Source organism: Mustela nigripes, chromosome 7 (genome assembly GCF_022355385.1).
Source record: "Mustela nigripes isolate SB6536 chromosome 7, MUSNIG.SB6536, whole genome shotgun sequence".
Classification (NCBI taxonomy): Eukaryota; Metazoa; Chordata; class Mammalia; order Carnivora; family Mustelidae; genus Mustela; species Mustela nigripes.
The window spans coordinates 31,472,548-31,493,561 of NC_081563.1; the positions used below are offsets into that span (position 1 = coordinate 31,472,548).

General features: G+C 39.5%; 1 protein-coding gene across 4 annotated transcripts; it reads right to left on the reverse strand.

Annotated features, from left to right (window-relative positions):
• Window positions 1–1,403: 1,403 nt before the first annotated feature.
• On the reverse strand, window positions 1,404–7,334 carry SRSF7 (serine and arginine rich splicing factor 7). Of its 4 annotated transcripts, none has more exons than XM_059405482.1 (8): window positions 7,163–7,334; window positions 5,958–6,138; window positions 5,504–5,680; window positions 4,562–4,636; window positions 4,377–4,478; window positions 2,881–2,934; window positions 2,316–2,351; window positions 1,404–1,701 (listed from the first exon to the last, which is right to left on the reverse strand). In XM_059405482.1, exons 1-8 carry the CDS (start codon window positions 7,188–7,190, stop codon window positions 1,647–1,649), a joined length of 708 nt encoding a protein of 235 aa, XP_059261465.1. In that variant the 5' UTR covers window positions 7,191–7,334; the 3' UTR covers window positions 1,404–1,646. The 4 variants fall into 4 exon arrangements, with proteins under 4 accessions (XP_059261465.1, XP_059261464.1, XP_059261467.1 ...); XM_059405481.1 differs by having other exon boundaries at window positions 4,368–4,478; window positions 7,163–7,332; XM_059405484.1 differs by lacking the exon at window positions 2,316–2,351.
• Window positions 7,335–21,014: the final 13,680 nt, after the last annotated feature.

Consider the following 21,014-nt stretch of genomic DNA (forward strand, 5'->3'; position numbering starts at 1 on the left):
CATAAATTTAGCATTCCTAACACCTGGAACTGTAAACAAAAGTACACTGCATCCAAGTGTTATTTTAAGATGTATACTAATTATAGAAATGGTTGCTGTCAAGTATGTAAAAGGTACTAGCCTAGACACCCAGCATTCCCTTTCCCATTAAGGGCAAAACTTTTCTGTGCTTGTTTCTTAAACCCATTTTTGCCCCTACCCCTCCTCCATATTCTTTTCATCTTTTTGCACTAATCTCTAGGATGCTGCTAGTAATCCATCCCAAAGCTACCAGTGATTCCTACTCTTGGCTCAAAACTCCCACTTTCAAAAATTGATATCAGGATTGTTTGTTCTCTGCAGATTTATTAAGTGAACTTATCTTTATACGATACAGAACAATTAAAGCTGACCAAGTGCAACAAATAAACCTGCCAATTATACACAAAGCTTTATACCATTTTAATTCAGCCAGTTGTCAAAATTCTGAAAACAAAGCATCCAATCTTTCAACGCACTAGTAATCAGACCAAATAAATTTGATGCAGACCAGTATTCCCATTTTGCACCAATGCTAGTGAATACCTGGTAAAAGCTTGACCAAAAAACTCAAAATTAACTACTACTGCCCTACTAAAGATAAAAAGTCTCAATGGAAGAATCTACTGGCTATATTCTAAATCTACCAGATGCTACGAAAACAACTACATAAGGTATTGCTAAATGTAGGTGAGATTTACAAAACTGCTTTAGTCTCATTAACATTTCTGATTGACATCTTTAAATACTTTCACACCAGCCTGGCAAAATAAGATGTTGGTAGTCAGGAACTGAAAAACCTAGATTGGGATTAACAGATCTCTGCTCAGAATAAGGCAATCCATTTCAAGAGATAGATTGTTTGGACTGGAGAATTTTGCAAAGCTGGTTTACATGAAGATCTTTTGTCCCAAATTCAGACAATTCCTCAAACATGCAAAAGTTGTGGTATAAAATTAATGTTGAAAACAAAAAAACAATGGGTAGAACTTACTAAAATCAGGAGTTCTAATTTGACACTATCTCATCTAACAGCCTGAAAACCTCACTTACTAAACTAAATGGCCTTCGGAATCAGTGGTCCCTCTAAGTTGACACACCGAGATCATTAGAGTTTGATTATCTAATAACACCAACTCCCAAGAGATTAATGTAGGGACTTGTCAGAATACACTTATGCTATTAAGGGAGCTTGAATTCTTATCTTACCCAAAGCACTAGGGGTAAAAAGGGATTTTCAAAGTGTATGCATACTACAGCTAATGATGTTTACGACTCAAGTAACACCATTAAACTTTGAAATGGAGATCTGTATGAATATGGTTATCAGGGTTTACCCCTGAAGCTTAACAAACTGAGTATTAATATTGAACACAAATCAAAAATCTAGTTAGAAACATTTTATTTAAATGTGCCAAATAAAAACCCACATTTTCAGACCATAGGATGTTAATACATTCAACAAAAATTTATATTATCTTACTGCTGTGAAATTTACAGAGTAATAATCCAAATCCATTTTGATTAGATTGTTGAAATACCCTTCCTAGGTTACACTTTTGACACCACAAATCCCTTATAATAATGTAAACAAAATAACTTTTCCCTAAAAGGTGAACTTGAGAACTTCAGTCCACTCTTTCAGGACTTGCACTTCTTCGCGGACTTCCTGATGGGGAACGACTAAAAAGAAAAACATTAAGTTCGGCACTGATTAGTATTTACTGAAATTTACTCTTCTCATGTACATGTTAGGGCAAAACTCAATTTCAATAAACTCAAAGGTGGCCAAGAGCACTATATAGCAGAAAACGAAAAACCAAAATATTTACATACAAATCCTTTGTCCCTGTTTAAGATTAGGCTTAACAGCCTCCTTGCTACTATTGCAATTTGAACTCTGGGAGGTTTTGATCATTAAGTAGCAACTAATTAGCAAGATAATATTTTAGCTGTAAGATTTCAACATCAACATTTTTCCTTACTGTGGGTTCATATACCTATCATCCCATGAGGAGGAAAAAGCAGGTTTCTTAACATGAAGTTATACAGTTAAAGGGTCACAGCACTAAATATCTTAATAATCATCCTAACATTTCATTACTAAATATCCATCAAAAATACAAGCTAAAGTTGAAGTGGGGAAAGCAATCACCTAAGAAACTTAGTATCTAGTAATATATATAGCACCAATTCTCCAAAGAGCTCAAAGCCTGCAAAAGTAAGCAGTAAGCAAAACAAATTCCACAGAGGCCACACTTGACAGTTAAGATTTGGCAACAAATTATTTAGCTTACCTTCTTTTTGGAGATGGAGATCTGGACTTTGATCGGCTGTCAAAACATGAGAAATGCTATTAAGAAAAAATACTAACCAATCCCTTTCTTATAATCACAGTATCATGAAATGAACCCCCAAGTTGCCCTGAGCTTAAAATTAAAAGGTCAGGCTGTATAGTTAAACTGAAAAAGAATCTACCAGTTTTGCAAACAGAAGCCAATCTTGTAATAACTATTCATAAAATGAGCAAAATGCTTCACTGTATCACAATTAATCTTTACATTCTGCTTTAAGCACAATTATCTCAGAATGCTTCTCCATGTGCCCATCAGTTCTAACAAGGCCTCTTCACGTAATCCCAGAGCCAGAAACTTCCTCACTATAGCTTGACATTTCCTTGTCCAGGAAGTCAGCCACAATAGGCCGTAAGTGCAGTTCTCAAGTTCAGTTTGCTAATAAGGTACTGTGTCCCACCAACACCTAGGCTTAAAGTTAACATCTGAAATTTCAACAAAACACTTTGAACTCTTTGGATATTGGTGCCATATAACTAGAAGAGCATTAATCAGATTTTTACCCTACCTGCTTCTTGGTCGTGAAAGAGACCTGGATCTTGATCTTGACCTCGACCGTGATCTTAATAAAAAAAATAACAAATTATACCCATTAGTTAATAGGAACAATCTTTAAACACTACTGAGCACTTTATGAGGTAAACTAAGAATAGAAAAACTAAAATTAAGACACAATGGGTTGGGTATGCGACTCAATCTCAGGGGTTGGGAGTTAGAGCCCAAGCTGGGTGTAAAGGTTACCTTATGTGTTTTTTTTAACAAGGTATTAACAAAAATAAAACCAAGCAAGACACAACTCTTTCCTTCTATCATCCTAAGACTAAATGAGTAACACTTTCAATAAGCTCTGATGTCAAAATAAAGAACCACCACTTCAAATATTTGGTTCTACCATACTCAGTGAGCTGGGCTGATTATCACAGTTCCTGTAAAAAGGTACATTTCTTACAGAGTATAGAGTATCAAAGAGAAATTAAAAACGGGTTTTCATTTAAGAGTTTGGTTTAATTCTATCTCGAAAGAATCAAACCAACATCAAATAGACCCCTAAACAGAGACTTCAATTCTTCTGACGATAAGCTCAGTATAAAGTCATAACTGGTTCTTAAGACTTTATCCTTATATCATCAAGCTTTCATGGCTCAGGACCAACAATTTGTCAAACAAACTAAATCTGGCTCTAAAATACACACACTGGGGTCCTGCAGTCAAATTAAGCACATTTATGAGTCTAGTTTTCTCAAGTGAACTAAAAGTTTCTAACACCTACATTTAAAGATTTTGTGCTATTATTTAACAGTTTATTCCCAGTGGCATTCCCTACTAGTGACTCAACTGTAGTACGGTCCACTTCTCATTTTCTAGAATCTTACCCACTTCTATCACCTTAAAAGGTCTTCCACAAATGGAATAAAAACAAAACTAAACTAACGTTCTTAGTTTGCTTTTTAACTTCTTACATTTCAGTCTAAGTCTCTGGTTAAAAACAGGCCACATCTGCTCACATGTGTACTACTAAACAACTTCCCATGGTCTCAAATTCACCCCCCATCACTCCAAAAAGAAAATTTATGTTTCAACTGCTTCTAAGTCTCCTTAGAGACTTCTAAGTCCCCTTTATTGGGCCTCCTTATCAGAGATCAAGCAACTATCACCTTTGAGAGGTAGCATCATTTACCTAGACAGACATAATCTGACTCTAAAGTTCAGCAACGTATCTATCCAGAGTGCTCACTGAAGGACTTGAGGATTTGTGCTCTGGACCATCCTCTACCATGACCTCTCCAACAACCCTTTAAAAATCTGATTGGGCTTTTATCTGTACAATTACGGTAACATCCATTTACAGGTCATGTAGAAATCCAACTTTTAGGTCTCAAGATATCTTCTGAAGCAATCCATTTCATTAGGTCTTTAAGACACTCATTGTCTTAAAGTTCAGTCATTAAGACGTGACAATCTGAATACAAATAAGGGAAAAAAAATGTTACATACTGGAAATACCTCGATCCTTTTATAGAACCAGACCTAGATCGTCTGAGTGAAGCTGATCTTGATCTACGAAGAGACACAGATCTTGATCGTCGTGGAGATGCTGATCTTGACCTAAAAAATAAATCAAAGTTTATTAAGTCTTATGTCCAATTAAAATTTCTTCATCTGGTAAAACTTAAGTTATTTTTCCTCACCTCCTTCCCCTGCTCCTGCTTCGCGAGCGAGAGTATCGCCTACCTCTGGATCTCGAATGTGATCTAGACCGTGACCTAATTTTTAAGTTAGAAAATAACAAAATGTTAGATGGTAACTCGTTTTTAGAGTTTGTGTGCCTCTGCTGAAATCAAATCTCAAAACTATTTAAATTTAGGTCTCATTTGGAAATAAACTCTGGGCCTATTATTATTATTATTATTTTTTTACTACCTAAAAAAAGATTTGTTAAAAGCTGAATTACATTTTAGAATTACATAATATAAAACACTGTAATTTGTATTTAAAATAAACCTTGCAAGTTTGCAGGTCGACCCTCTTTGGCCCATGGTCTAGTAGATCTAGACGATCTAGAAGTATCTATAGCCGATCGCTGCATCTAGATGTTTTCTTCAATCTAACGACGATCAAACTGACAGCCAAATGAGCCAGGTGAGGCTTGATTGACGCAAGAAGATTTTTCTAGTTGGGAATGTGGTCAATCTGGTGTTCCTCTTTCTAAACCGGAGGGGGCCCCAATGTAAGCCAAATTTACTGTTACGGCGATCACCGTCTCAAATTTTCTGCCCTTTAAAGAATAAGGTGAAGCTAGGTGTAGATGACTCGAGGGGATCTGGCCTCTTATGCTGATCACCTCAAGGTCTAGGAGGATCTTAATTGTCGGATTTGCAAGGCGCCTCAGCATGATATCATAAGGCTCGTGACATTCTGAATCAAGGCGACTGACTCAAACGAAGAAACCTGAAAGGTTTTGACCAGGTTGATTATTAATATAGTAACATTTGTTTAATTAAACAAAAACTGTAAAATACACCTGTACAATTAACATTCAAGTTTATAGAAAAATACTAGTTTGTGCCTTGCTAATAAAAAAATTACTTGATTAACTAATATACCAACCATTCCTCTATTAAAATAAATACCTGCTTCGCCGCCGGCGGCTATAACGATGACAATCATAAGCATAATGTCCCTTTTCGCCACACTCATAGCATCTATCATTGGGATCAAAGGGACGTCGGGCGGGTGGTCTATCAAAACGAGATCTCCGAGGCATGCCTGTTGATAATTCAACTCTCACTCGGGAACCACAAATCACCCTATAAAAGAAATCAACAAAATTCTAATGCAAAAGAATACACATCACTTCTAGATTTAGAACTTTCCAACCACTCTTATCCTTCACAGACTTCAGCTATCTTTATAAACCCGTCCAACTCCACCTCTGTGCCCCCTTCATATATCTTAAAAACATACAGAATCATGATTAGCTACTGAGTCTCCTCCAGACTACAGAATCCAAGCTTATCACTTAGCTCAATACCCAGACCAGAGGAATATTCTAATAAACATCAATTTCATAACCATCTTACTTACTTGCCATCCAGGCCTCGCACTGCATCTTCTGCATCTCTAGGATCTTCAAATTCCACAAAGGCAAATCCTGGAGGATTTCTTGCAATCCACACAGTTCTTAAGGGACCATAATAACTGAAAGCCCTTTCTAACTCTCCTTTGCCGGCACCGGTTCCCAGATTACCAACATACACCTTGGTTTCTGTTTAAAAACGCAAATAGAACAATGCATGTTATGCAAAATTTTGTCTAAGCTTGAGTGAATCCAGAGCCCCAAATAGGCCAGCCTTAAGACTGTGCATAGCTCGTTTAACGCTTTATCAAAGATTTAATTTAGCCTTAAAACCAGCAAAACCCACTATATTTTGAAAAGCTAGGCGTATGACAAAGATCTTTACATTCTAATAGGGAAATAACCTCCAAAACAGAAGCACAGACACGTGGTAGGATATTCCGAGGCGTGGGGCGGGCTCCGCCCCGGCCCCGCCCCCGAGTCCCGGCAGCCCCGGGCGCGCGGGGAGCGCGCGGGCCGGCAGCGTCGGCAGCGGGCGGGCCCCGGCAGGGGCCGGACCGGGAGAGCGGGGCTGCGCCGGCTCTCGTCCTCCGCGGCAACCGCCCCAGGCGCAGGCTCGCCCAGACTCCAGCTCCCCGCCCCAGGGCCATAAACCGCGCTCGAAAAAGCTAAAAGAGAAAAGAAACCAGCCGCCAGACGAAAAGATTAGGTCTCCCTTCCCACTCCTCAATTCGACCGATTGTCTGACGAGATAACGCAGCTCGAAGCTGCCACGCTTTTTGTTCAGTCTCAAATTCACCCGATTTTACGGCTGCGACCAGATCTGTCTGCTAAAGTGGCGGGAAAGCACCAAGGAAATGCGCCACCACGGTCGTCAATGTGCGCAAAATGGCAGCCGAGAGCGGGGGGGTGGGGGGGCAGGCGGGCGGCTCGAAGAAGGGCAACCGGGAAACGGGATCGTCGGCCTGCCTCGAGCTGTGGTGGGAGATGAAATCGCCCAAGAATTAATACGGAACGCACCACAGACCTGCACCCGCCATCCCCCGGCTGACTTCCATACCCCGCCCCCGCGGCCTCCGGCTTCGTATGGTGTGCGCCGAAGCCGCCATTACGCACGCGGAATAACCGTCTCCCAACCGCCGCGCCAACCCCACGGCCTCGCAATACTCACTACGTCCACAGCAACGTCCCTTACCGGGCCCTGGCCTCTTACCTCCTCCATACCGTCCGTAACGCGACATGATAACGGGCCCGCGAGCTCGGCTCTTTCAGCTCGCAGTGCCCAGGGAGCAAGGAATACAAAAGCAGCAAAACCCCGTCAGTGGCCAACGGTCCCGGCGGCACTACGAGGAAGAGTCTGGGTTCGCGTTTATATATGCGGCGGCTGCGTCTCTCTGCGCATGCGTCATTTCGACGTTCTGCGCGGCACAAAGGAGCTGGGCGGAAACAGTGGAGAAGCCGCGCGGAGGGAACTAAGGAGGCTAAGACGCTGGGAACGGGCGGAGGGATACGTTTCCATGGGAACGTCAGACCGCGCCTGTAAACCTGTGGACATCACCGCGGCGTCCCGCCCCTTCCCCTCCCCTTTTTCCTTACCTTCCCCATTTTCCTTCCCTTTTCCCTCCCTCCCTCTCATTCCCCCCAGTCTAGGGACCCTCCGCTCTAGTAATCTTACTACAGGTACTTAGACTGGCCTTATGAAAGGCTGTAAAATTTAACCGCTGATGTTGCAGCTACCGCCGCCTTTCTGCTGGGGAACCTGGCCTGGACGGCTACCCAGTCATCTTTGGGGCTCATCGGAGGTAATCGGGAGTTTGGCCAGAGTGAGAACTCCATGAACCCCGCCATTCTGACTAATGGTCACTGCACCCTGGGCCTCAAAAGGAGTGACCCCCTCTCCCCGCCCCAGACACTGCACCGACCCTCCAGCTCCTTCAGAACCAATTTTCACCAACACTATATGAATTCTTAGGAGTCTGGGGGAAAAGAAATAGAATTTTTTCGTTTGCCGGTTATAATGTAACTGTGCAAAAACCCTAAATCCTTAAAGCATTCTAGCTAGTGGCAATTACGAAATTATTTGCATTTGAAGCACAGAGTTAAACTTGTGCTTCCTTTCTAGTGCTTTCTGCTTTGTTCTGTGGTAACACATCTCATCCAGTAATACTGATATCCTGAGGAGTGGGACTTGAAGCTGTCTTTGAGTAACAGCCTTGCTGCTCAGCCACTCTCTCTATAAAATAAATGTAAACTTTAGATATCTTTAGATAAATCTTTAGATAAATCTTCGGATAAAATCAATTAAAATTCAGTTTTGATTTTTTTAATTTTTATTAAGCTTAGTTGACAATGTTAGATTAGTTTCACTAGTACAGCGTAGTGTTTCAATAATTCTTTACTTGATGTTTGCGGTAAGTGTAGTCACCATCTGTCACCCATGCAACATTACTGCAATATTATTGACTGTATTTCCTATGCTATACTTTTCAGTTTTGATTTTACAATGTATTTGCCAAATACCAAGTCTACAAATACAGATTTAACTTCTTTTTCACCAGTCACACACAAAAAAGACATTACACCATAAATACTTGGAATATATGAGCTGGAATTGCTGCACATGAAAGATGAAATCCTTAGATATTTGTATATCTATGTTTCTCATCTGTAACTTCACATGATGTATATACATATATGATACAGAGTACAAGAGAAAGGAAATTTAGTAGTTGAATGAAGTATGGATCCTCTCTTGACCATTCTACAAATTCATACACTTTTTTTCAGATTTATCAAATTATGGAAAGAATATATACATTGCAAAAAAATTTCTGTCAGGAAATTGAAGTTATATAGAATATGTTACATTCTCATTTTTTCTTTTTTTTAAAGATTTTATTTATATATTTGTCAGCACAAGCAGGGGGAGCCACAGGCAGAGGGAGAGCTGAGCCAGATGCGGGACTTGATCCCAGGACTCTAGGATCATGGCTGGAGCTGAATACAGACACTTAACTGGCTGAGCCACCCAGGCACCCCAGTTCTCCTTTAGTTTTATTGATTTTTGTTTACCACTTAACTGGGTTCTTCTCAAAGGATTAAATGATAAAGATCTTTTTATATACTTCCTGGAAGATAGAGTATCAATTCTGTAAAGGCTCACTAATTTGACTTTCTTCTATTAAGAAATTATGGAGACGCCTGGGTGGCTCAGTCTGTTAAGCAACTAACTCTTGATTTCACCTCAGGTCATGATCTCAAGAGTTGTGAGATCAACCCCACCTCAGGCTCCACGCTGGGTGAGAAGCCTGCTTAAGATTCTCTCTCTCCCTCTATCCCTCCCACCTCCCTCTCAAAGGAAAAAAAAAAAAAAGGAACTTATGAAAAGTGCTGTTGCACAAAGAAAGCATAGGTAACTTATTCAAAGATAGTACTTAGGCTACAATATGAATGAAAGATAGTACTATTAGGCTACAATAAATGTTTTTAGTTTCTGAATACAAAGTCTATTGTACTAAAGAGAACTTTTTTCCTAAGATTTTATTTATGTATTTATTTGACAGAGATCACAAGTAGGCAGGGAGGGGGGAGCAGGTTCCCTGCTGAGCAGAGAGCCCAATGCGGGGCTCCATTCCAGGACCCTGAGATCATGACCTGAGCTGAAGGCAGAGGCTTAACCCTCAGAGCCACCCAGGTGCCCCACTAAAGAGAATTTTGAAGATGTAATACTGTAAAAAATATGAAAAGAAGCAGTTTTCCAACTTGTAACAAACTGCTTTCAAGCACATTAAAAGAAAACGGGTAAACCTTGACAGGCTTGCCTTTCTCTCTAGAAACAGGTGCTTTGGTAGCTCTAATTATAGGTTATTTATCTCTATTAGAAGAGGACTGATTCTAGGTAGGGATTTGCTATTCTACGTACCTTGAAAAAACAGTAGTTCTGCATAGTATTTTCATACACTATTCTACTGAGCACTCTTTCTCTAAGAAAACATAACCAGTTCTTTCACTAAATGTGAATCCAAATCAGGAAGATATTATTGTAGAGAGTACTTTAATTCCCACTGATTCTTTTGAAATCAGTTTCAGCCACATAAACTTCTACCCATAGCATTGTGAGTTAAATTAAGATCATGTTCCCAGATTCAAATAGAATATAAATGCTGTTTAATTCAACAAATATTCTAAGATTTTTCTAATATGAAATACTAAGTAATTCTTACTGTTGTTAAATATTTATTATATTATTAGTTTAGGAGAGGGTGAGTTAATTCTTAATCCTTTTACAGCAGCTTTCAAAATTTATCTGCATTTCCTAGATTTAGTTTTTCTAGAGAAGCATTAAAGAAAAAGTTCACTCTTATTTTCTTCTCCATTTTAGTTTCACTTTTTAAATCACTGTCACTATTTTAAGCTTGTATGTGAATACCTTAAAACAAAAAAAATTTAGAACCTTTTGCACATGTATCTATTTTTAATGTAAAGAAATAGTCTGTACATCTAAACACTAGTCTTTTAATAGGTACTTATTATGTGCTGTATATATATATATGTCTTATCGGTCAGTCCCAACAGCTATATTCAACTACAATTTTCTTTTTTCAACCTTTCATAATCTTCAATTCCCTCTACAATGCTCTTACAATTCTGAGAATCATGTTTATAATTCTTTCTTACTGTATAAAGAAATTAACTTTTCGTTAGCCAAGTACTGGACTGTGATCAGTACTGAAGTATGGAGATGGGGGTGGGGGAGCAACAGTTAAGAATGCCAGTGCCTTAACCAACCTCAAAGAGTGAAGAACGAAAATGTGAAGAACGAAAATGTGAAGCAAGAGTGATCCACTGATACCAATATTTCCTAAATAGGTGGCTGAAGTGTATAAAACAGTCTAGGCAGAATGAGGCTTTCTGGAGAATGCCTGATTGTATTAAAAATTATGAAACTGTAGAACCATCAAACCCTGTTCAATTATGTTGTTCCTTATCTAAAGAAAGAGTATTAAGGAAAGGGACTTAGTCAGCTTGTTGTTGTCTTAACTAGAGAGAGCTAGACTGGCTTGGATGGAGTTTAGCTGTTCCTTCAGCACTATCTGAAGAGAGAACCTATGTTATTAGCTATCCCTCAGCTATACTTAAATATTACTGCTCAAGACCATTGACTTCTCTTATTTAATGTTTTGATGCTGATCTTTTAATCCCTGGAAATGAATATCATGTACTGTAAGTTAATAAGAATGATTTTTGCTCATGAATTCTTTCCTTAAAACAGGTGTAATAGGGGTGCCTGGGTGGCTCAGTGGGTTAAAGCCTCTGCTTTTGGCTCAGGTCATGATCCCAGAGTTCTGGGATCGAGCCCCGCATCAGGCTCCCTGGGAGCCTGCTTCCTTCTCTCCCTCTCTCTGCCTCTCTGCCTACTTATGTGTCTGTCAAATAAATAAATAAAATCTTTATAGAAAAAAAAAACCCAGGGGTAATAAACTTTTAGGTAGGTATAATATAGTATAGTATAACATAGTATAGTATAATGATTAAGGTAGATGGGTGTAGTGTAATGATTAAGAGCATAAGCTCATGGAGTGTGGCATTTGGGTTTGAAGCTTGGCTCCACGATTTAATAGCTGCCTACCCTTGACCAAGTTGTTAATCTCCTGGTACTGCAGTTTCCTCATCTGCAAAATGGAATTGTTGTTAGGATTAGGTGAGGTAAATCAAGCAATTAAAATTGCCCAGTGTCTAGCACATTCTGAGTACTCAATAAATGTTAGCTGTTAGGAGAATGAAGAGGAGCAGGAGTAGGCGTGGTTTGACTAACCTTTATCAGTTGCTAAAAATTTGACATGACCTGGGTACATTGACAAAAATGAAGTTTTGTTTCTGCAAAGCTGGGGTCTAGACCCTGAAACACAGTGACCAGCCTTAAATGGCCACTCCTCAGACATCTTTGTCTCTTCCCTCATTGACTTCAAAGTGAAATTGTCACTCTTCTTCTTTGACCCTATCCACACAGACAAAAACAATCTGATACTTATAAAAAGCAACAAGGCAGAAAAAGTTTTCTTTAGGAAAAGTAAATCTACAGGAATCCTAAAATCAAATCCTAAAAGTTCTATACAAAGGCATTTGTCTATGGAACGTAGAGACACATGTTCACAAACAATGGGGAAGTTGTTGCTTTTTATTAGAAAGTCTTTGAAGCTATTTTTTTTTTTTTTTTTTGAGAGAGAAAGAGGGAGAGAGGGACAGAAGGTGAGGGAGAGAATCTTAAGCAGGCTCCATGTCCAACTTGGAGCCCAACTCAGGGCTCAATCACATGACCCTGAGATCATGACCTGACTGGAAACTGGGTCAGACACCTAACCAACTGAGCCATCCAGGTACCCCCTTGAAGCTAATTTCTATAAGAGTAAGCATACTTTTTTTTTTCATTTATTTACTTGACAGACAGAGATCACAAGTAGGCAGATAGGCAGCAGGGACAGCCGGGGGGAGGGGGATTCAGGCTCCCTGCTGAGCAGAGAGCCGGATGTGGGGCTGGATCCCAGGGCCCCGGAACCATGACCTGAGCTGAAGGGAGAGGCCTTAACCCCCGAGCCACCCAGGCTCCCCTACCTTTTTTTTTTCTTTTTTTGTTTTTAAAGAAAATAGAAAAGTTATTCCCAAGTCAATGACAAATGGATACATACACCATGACCCAAAGAGATAACTAAGAACCAGTTTGAGGGGTACCTACACGGCACAGTCAGTTGAGCATCTGCCTTTGGGTGGGGCCCTGATCTCAGGGTCCTGGGATCAAGCCCCAGGTCAGGCTCCCTGCTCAATGGGGAGTCTGCTTCTCCCTCTCCCCCCTGCCCAGCTCGTATTCTCTCTCTCACACACAAAATCTTTTTTTAAAAAGAGGAGTGGTTTGAAACACATAGGGAAACGAGGAATTTTTTTTTTTTAAGATTTTATTTATTTGACAGACAGAGATCACAAGTAGACAGGCAGGCAGAGAGAGAGGGGAGGAAGCAGGCTCCCCACTGAGCAGAGAGCCCAATGGGGGGCTCGACCACAGGACCTTGGGATCATGACCTGAGCCGAAGGTAGAGGCTTAACCCACTGAGCCACCCAGGTGCCCCGGGAAACGAAGAATTTTATTGAATCATTAGTCTAACCACCTCGTTTTTCAAATGAGACTAAGACCTAGAATTATAACACAGTGAGTACAGTGGTTCTCAAATCTTGCCATGAGGACTATCAGAACTTTGATAAAAATATCTCCAATTTCAGAAAACTAGGAATGATTGCCAATCACTCTTGGGAAGAACCATCTTTTATTCTGTGAATATGTCTTGTTTTTTTAAGTGTTCTTCTTCCCCTTTTAAAATTTATTTATTCATTTGAGAGAGAGAGAGAGTGACAGAGGGCACAAGCAGGGGGAAAGGTGGAGAGACAGGAAGAAGCAGACTCTGCCCAGCTGGGAGCCCAGTATGGGGCTCAATCCTAGGACCTGGAGATCATGACCTGAGCCACAGACAGAGGCTTAACCATATAAGATACCCAGGCGCCCCCCCCCCCCCTTTTTTAATGAAAGGATGCTAAGAGGTTGTTTTTTTTTTTTTTTTTTAATCTTATGTTTCTTTTTCTTCCTTTAAGTTTGTTTATTTTTAGTAATCTCTACAGCCAACTTGGGGCTCAAGCTCACAACCCTGAGATCAAAAGTCAGCATGCTCCTCTGACTGAGCCAGCCTGGCACTCCTCTTCATGGTTTCTTGGTGGAGAAAAGTTTGTGGGGGCGCCTGGGTGGCTCAGTTGGTTCGTTGTCTGCCTTTGACTCAGGTCGTGATCCCAGGACCCTGAGATAGAGCCCCACGTCTGGCTCCCGGCTCAGCAGGAAGCCTGCTTCTCTTTCTCTGCCTGCTCATGCTTTCTGTCAAATGAATAAATGAAATCTTCAGAGGAAGAAAGAAAGAAAGAAAGGAAGGAAGGAAGGCAGTAAGGAAAGAAGGAAAGAAGAAAGAGAAAGAAAGAAAGAAAAAAGTTTTTCAGATCTACCTTAGTTGCCAAAATCCAAGTCTGGAATCTCTAGTTAAGAACAAAATATGACAGGGTTCCGGGCTGGCTCAGTCGGTAGAGGATGTAACTCTTGATCTCAGGGTCTTGACTTCAAGCCCCACCGTGGGCACAGAGCTTGCTTTTAAAAAAAAGAAGAATGACTCCACCCAGTAAAAAAATAGAAACCCCCCCCCCCCACAGAAACAGACAAGAAGAACCACAAAGAAAAAAATGTCTGTCCTTACAAAAAATGCAAATTAAGACAACATGCTATTTTTTTCAGGAGTACAGTAAAATTGGCACTTATACACAGTAATGGGAATGTGAAATAATACCATATATTTGAGGGTCAACTTTGCACTATGTTGTTTCCTTCTTTTACAAAGCACTTTTATAGCCTATATACCCCCCACGCACACTTTAGAATATATAAAATTTAATTCTTCCAAAATATCCTTTAACTTTTTACTAATTCAGATAGAACATTTATAATTAGCATAAAATTTAAAAAATTTTTTTTATTTCAACAAGGCTCCATGCCCAGCATGAAACTTGAACTCAATGACCCTGAGATTAAGAATCACATGCTCTACCAAAGGGCCAGTCAGGCATCCCAATTACTATATAATTTTGATATAGTACGTGACTGATCTTTCTTTGGCAAAACGGTCCCCAGCAATTTGCACCTCATTGGTGTGGAGTATGATTCCCCACAGTCCATGATCACTGTCTCAGCCTGTGTTTATAGCTATATTCCAGCATGAATATGAATTGGAAAAAGTATTGAGTTGGGAAGACAGGCAACATATGTTCTCATCTTTTTTGTTGTTCTTATTCTCATCTTTATTATCAACTAATCATATTATCTTAGATGTGTTACAAACTTTCTGGGCCTCATTTTTCTCTCATATCAAAAGAGGGCTCTAGCTCCCAATGATCTTACTAAATGTTGGTATTCACTGAGTATTTACTATGTGCCAGACATTATACTTTGTGTTTTACATATGTTAACTCTTTTTTTTTCACTTTGTAAATAAAAGCAAACTGCTCACTTCTGAACAAACCTCTGCCCCTTCCCTTACGCCATTATCCTTATAATATTAATATTCCTTCATTGTTTCTGTGGCCAGTCTAGTTCTACCTATGATAGTCCTACTCATACTTAAAAACTTAGCTTAACTGTATTACTTCATAGAAATTAAATTATTTGCCCAAGGCCATCCAGCTACCTCTTTGATGAATATAGTCTGAGTTAATGAAAAGAGCAATGACCTGGGACTTAGAAGACTTGAAATTGAATCCAGTCTCTGCAATTTACTACTTGGTTTTAGAAAAATCACTTAAGTGTTTTAGACATTTGCTGCCTCATTTGTATTCATTGATGTAATATATGTTCAAGCATACTTTGAAAAATGATTCAAAGCTAATAATCATAATCCAATTCAAAATTTTGAGTTATTTTGGATAGCAGTGTTTTATGCTCTTCTGTACTTAGCTCAATTATTCCATTGGGTTATATGGATAAGATTATTCATTATCCAGGGGTGCCTGGTTGGCTTAGACAGTTAAGCATCTGCCTTCATTTGGCTCAGGTCATGATCTCGGGGTCCTGGGATTGGGCCTTGTCTTGGCCTCTCTGCTCAGTGGGGAGTCTCCTCCCTTTCCCTCTGTGTGCTCTCTCTCTCAAATAAATAAAATCCTTTAAAAAAGATTATTAATTATCCATGTAATATTAAATTGAGAATGTAAAAACTTTCTTAAATTATAAAAAATAATTTACTTTTGCTACAGAAAATGGAAAATATAGAAAAGCAAAATGAAAAAAAAAAAAAAAAACAATAAGCCTACATGGTTTAACTTTCCCAGTAAAATATGTCTTGTTCACTGCTGTAGGCCAAGCATCTTAGAACAGTGCCAGGTACAAAGTAGATGTTCAAGACATAATTGCCAAGTGACTTATTTATTTTTTAAGATTTTATTTACGGGACGCCTGGGTGGCTCAGTTGGTTAAGCAGCTGCCTTCGGCTCAGGTCATGATCCCAGCGTCCTGGGATGGAGTCCCACATCGGGTTCCTTGCTCCACAGGGAGCCTGCCTCTCCCTCTAACTCTGCCTGCCACTCTGCCTGTGCTCGCTCTCTCTCTCTCTCTGACAAATAAATAAATAAAATATTTTTTAAAAATCTATAAAAAAAAAAGATTTTATTTACTAATTTGACAGATAGAGAGAGAACATAAGCAGGGGGAGAGGCAGAGCAAGAAGCAGGCTTCTCACTGAACAGGGAGCCCTACGAGAGCCAAAGGCAGATGCTTAACTTTTGGGGGGCAGCCCAGGTGGCTCAGTCAGATAAGCATTTGCCTTTGGTTCAGGTCATGATGCCAAGGTCCTGGGATTGAGTCCTGCACAGGGCTCCTTGTTCAGCAGAGAGTCTGCTTCTCCCTCTACCCTTCCCCACTGCTCATGATCTCTCTTTCTCAAATAAATAAAATCTTAAAAAGAAGAAGTTTGGGGTGCTTGACTGGTTCAGTCAGAAAAGTATGTGACTCCTCATCTTTGGGTTGTGAGTTCAAGCCCCACCTGGGGTGCAGAGATTAAATAATTTTTTAAAAAATTAAATAAAATTAAACAAGTTAGCTCATGCTGTACTGTTGACTAGGACTGTGAGTTCTGCAGTCCAACCACCTGGGTTTGAATCCTATTCTCTCTACACACACCAACTATAATTTTGGGCAAGTCACTTAACTTCACTGGGATTCAGTTTTCCCCTGTGTAAGAGAAATGACAATAATACCCACTTCATCCAGTTGTGAGAAGTATATGATATAAGCCTGAAAAATTATAGGCTTTTTTTCATGATTACAAGTATCAGGTTGATTTTGGAAATTATATAATAGCACAAATACCAGGCTGTGAATTTTGTGAGGGCAGGGTCCAAATCCATCTCATTAACTATGGTATACCTAGTTCCTAGCATAGTTGGTATCATACAGTAGGTGCTTAATAGCTACTGAATGTTGTTAAATAAATATATAAATGTTATTCTTAATCCCACCACTCAGATATAACCATTATTGATGATCTGAAATGTATAGTTCTAATTTTTATCTATGCATATATCACTTTGGAAAAAATTGTATCACATAGTTTCATAAAAATCTTCTGTTTTTTACTTAGTATATGTGATGGTTAATTTTATGACTCAACATGATTGCTCCACAGGACCAGACATTTGGCCAAATATTATTCTGGGTGTGTCTGCAAGGGTGTTTGGATGAGATTAGCATTTGAATCAGTAGGCTGAGTAAAGCAGATTGCCTCCCCTGTTATGGGTGGGCCACGTCCAATCAATTGAAGACCTGAATAGAACAGAACAAAAGGCTGAGCCAGAGTCAATTCCTCCTCTGTGACTGCTTAAGCCTGGACATCAGTCGCTTCCTGCCTTAGGGCTATAACTGAAATATTGGCTCTGCAAGTTTTGAGCCTGTTGCCTTTCAGACAGAATCTATACCATTGGCTCTTGGGTCTTTCAACTAGTCAATTACAGATCTGGAGACTTCTCAGCCTCCAGAATTACATGAGCCGATTCCTTATTTTATATATTATTTTGTATGTATCTGGCATTGGTTATGATTCTCTGGAGAACATGGACTAAAACAGTGTATTACACCGAAAACAATTTCCCAAGTCCTTAAATATTCTACAACATTATAATGTTTGCAATAGTATTCTGTTTCATTAGTATCCACTACTGTAAGAAATTTACATGCTTTTCATTTTTTGTATTATAATGCTGAAGTGTATATACATTCTATAGATATTTATGTATATCCCTGATTGTGTCCTTAGACTAATTCCATAAGTGCAATTACTGGGTCAAAGAGTGTAAAAAAAAAATGTCGAAGCTCAGGTACCAAGGTGGCTCAGTCAGTTAAGCGACTGATTCTTGATTTCAGAGTTGTGGGACCAAGCCCCATGACAAGCCCCATGGGCAAGCCCCTGTAAGACTTTATGCTCAGTGGGGAGTCAGCTTTGGGATTCTCACCCTCTCCTTCTGCCCTTCCCCCCTGACCCTCCTAAAATAAATAAATATTTTTTTTAAAATGTAAAAGCTGGGGCACCTGGGTGGCTCAGTGGATTAAGCCTCTGCCTTAGGCTCAGGTCATGATCTCGGGGTCCTGAGATTGAGCCCTGCATTGGGCTCTCTGCTCAGTAGGGAGCCTGCTTCCTTCTCTCCCTCTGCCTGCCTCTCTGCCTACTTGTGATCTCTCTCTGTCAAATAAAGAAAATCTTTAATAAATAAATAATTAAAAATATAAAAACTTTTAAAACTTGTTGCCAAATAGCTCTCCAAAATGGTTGCAGCCACTTATATACCCATCAACCAGTCCACAAAGGTACTTGGTTTTCTGCACCTTCGTTAACACTGGATCAATTTTTTTTAATCTGCAAATTTCACTTTTAAGATGGGTATGTTATTTTTTTTAATTTGCATTTTTTAATTTACAGTGAGATTCAACATTGTGCTTACTGGCAGTTTGTCTATGTCCTTTGTTGATTTTTCTGTTGGGGTGTTTTTTCTAGCTTAGCGATTTTTAGGATATCTTACTATATTAAGGACATCAACTCTTTGTAGTATTCACTGGTACATTTTTCTGAATCTCATAGTTTTAACAGTCAAATGATTACTTCATCTTGAATTTATCTTAGTATATATAAATTGGAAACTGTTATTAGTCATTCAATAAATGGTAATTTAATGACTAAGTGTCAGTCATTGTACTTGGTGATGAAGATAGCTATAAAAGATGCTGAAAAAAGATATTTTATATATATATATATATATATATATATATATATATATATATATATGTGTGTGTGTGGCAAGTGCTGGGATAGAGGTAAGTACAAGGCATCATGGGAACACACAGATGTTCGCCTATCTTAGACTGAAAGAAGAGATCAAGAGATTCTCACATCTTCTACATCTCTGCTCAAATGTCACCTTCCTGGGGAGGCTTGCCCTGACTACCCTACATAAAATACCAAGTACCACACACCCCATCACTCTTAAAATTCCCAACTCTGTCTTAAGCTGTCTTCTCCTCTTCATAGTGATATATCAACTGCTGACATGTTATTCATTTATTTATTGTCTTCCTCCCCATCAAAGCATCCCTCTCCCTGCCAGAATGCCCTTCGCCTAAGAAAATCAGTTCCATGGGATTCAGGTCTTTGTTTTGTTCACTGCTATATCCCCAGCACCGAGAACAGTGCTCAGTATCTTGAAGGAGCTCAATTCAATTTGTAGTAAATGAAGGACAGAAAAGGAGGCTCTTCTCTGTCAGTGCAAGAGACTTTTCTTCTTATCCAAGGATTTTCCTCCCTGCCTCTGTGCTTCTCTCTCTGCCTCTTCTTCATTGAATATTCCTTTGTGAACCTTCAACTCTCCCTCTCTCTTTTACTCCCCTGCTTGACTGATCTTCCCAGCTCAATATTAGTGTTCCCTAATCCCTTCTCACTAGACTGATCCTTTTTTTTTTTTTTTTAAGATTATATTTTTAAGTAACCTCTACACCCAACGTGGGGCTTGAACTTACAACTCTGAGATCAAGAGTGGCATGCCTTATCAATGGAACCAGCCAGGCACCTTGTTAGATTGAACTTTTTAAAAGTAGATAAGCAGAGAGAGGTAAAGAAGACATTTTATACAGAACATTTTAAGCAAGAGAATGATAGAATGACTCCACTGCCATCACCAAAAGCTGTGAGACTCCTGCACACAGCAGCCTGCATCCCAAACCTCATTTAAAACAATTCAGTGTGCACCTGCTCTATGTCAGGCTATGGGGGATGTGTATAGAATAATGTATTGAGTATTTACTATGGATGCCAGGTACTATCCTGACCGCTTTACATATATTAATTTACCTAATTCTCCCAACCACTCTTCGGTAGAAGTACTATTAGTCCCTATTTGCAGTTGAGAAACAGAGACACAGTAAAATCAAGCAAGTGGAGAATCAGGTTCAAACCTAGGCAGTCTAACTTCACAGTCTGTGCATTTTATCATATTATACCATTTTACCATATTATAACCTTGTTAAGAATATCCAGGGTGATTTGGAGGACAACAGAGAGGTACTGCCTTCAGCAAAGTAGATCTGACAGGGTTTGGTTACTGATGGATATGGGAGGAGGGAAAAAAAAGAGAGATCTAGTGTGGATGATGGTACCAATCATCTAAAGAGGGAATAAAGAGTTGGAAGAGAAGGAGATGGCCTTAGGGGTCAATAAATAACATGTCTTTTCCTGCCTGAGTTCAGAACCCACAGGCTATAGATGCAAGAGGCAGAAGGCACCAAAACATGACCTTTTTATTAAGTTGATAGTTACTGTGATTTTACGTGTGATGTGCTGCCAAGGGGGCTCACTGATGCTTTATCCCCTAATTAAACATTTACCCACCTGGTCCCAGGCACAGGTAGAGAGTAGAAAACTCGACCTGGTATTTGGTTTCAAACTTTGAACAGCCAACTCCAAAAGGAGGAATTCAGAAGGCACAGAGCAACATTATTCCAGGTTCTTTTATCAACTCTCAGCAGAAAAGTCCCCTTATGGGAACATTAAGAACAAGGACACTTGTCAGGGAGGGGGTTGGGAGAGGTTGGTAAAAGAATATACATTTTCAGTTATAAGATGAATAAGGTCTGAGGATCTACTATATAACATGACTATAGTTGATTATACCATATTATATAACTCAAATCTGCTGAGAGTAGAAAAATGTTCTCATCCCCCCCAAACCATCATTATAGATTTTAAATATCTTATAATTTGTCAATTTTATCTCAATAAAACTTTTAAAACAGAATAAGCCTTCCCCATCAACATTTCTTTTTTTTTTTTAAAGATTTTATTTATTTATCTGACAGATCATAAGTAGACAGAGAGTCAGACAGGGAGAGAGGGGGAAGCAGGCTCCCCTTGAGCAGAGAGACCGATGTGGGACTCAATCCGGGGCTCGATCCC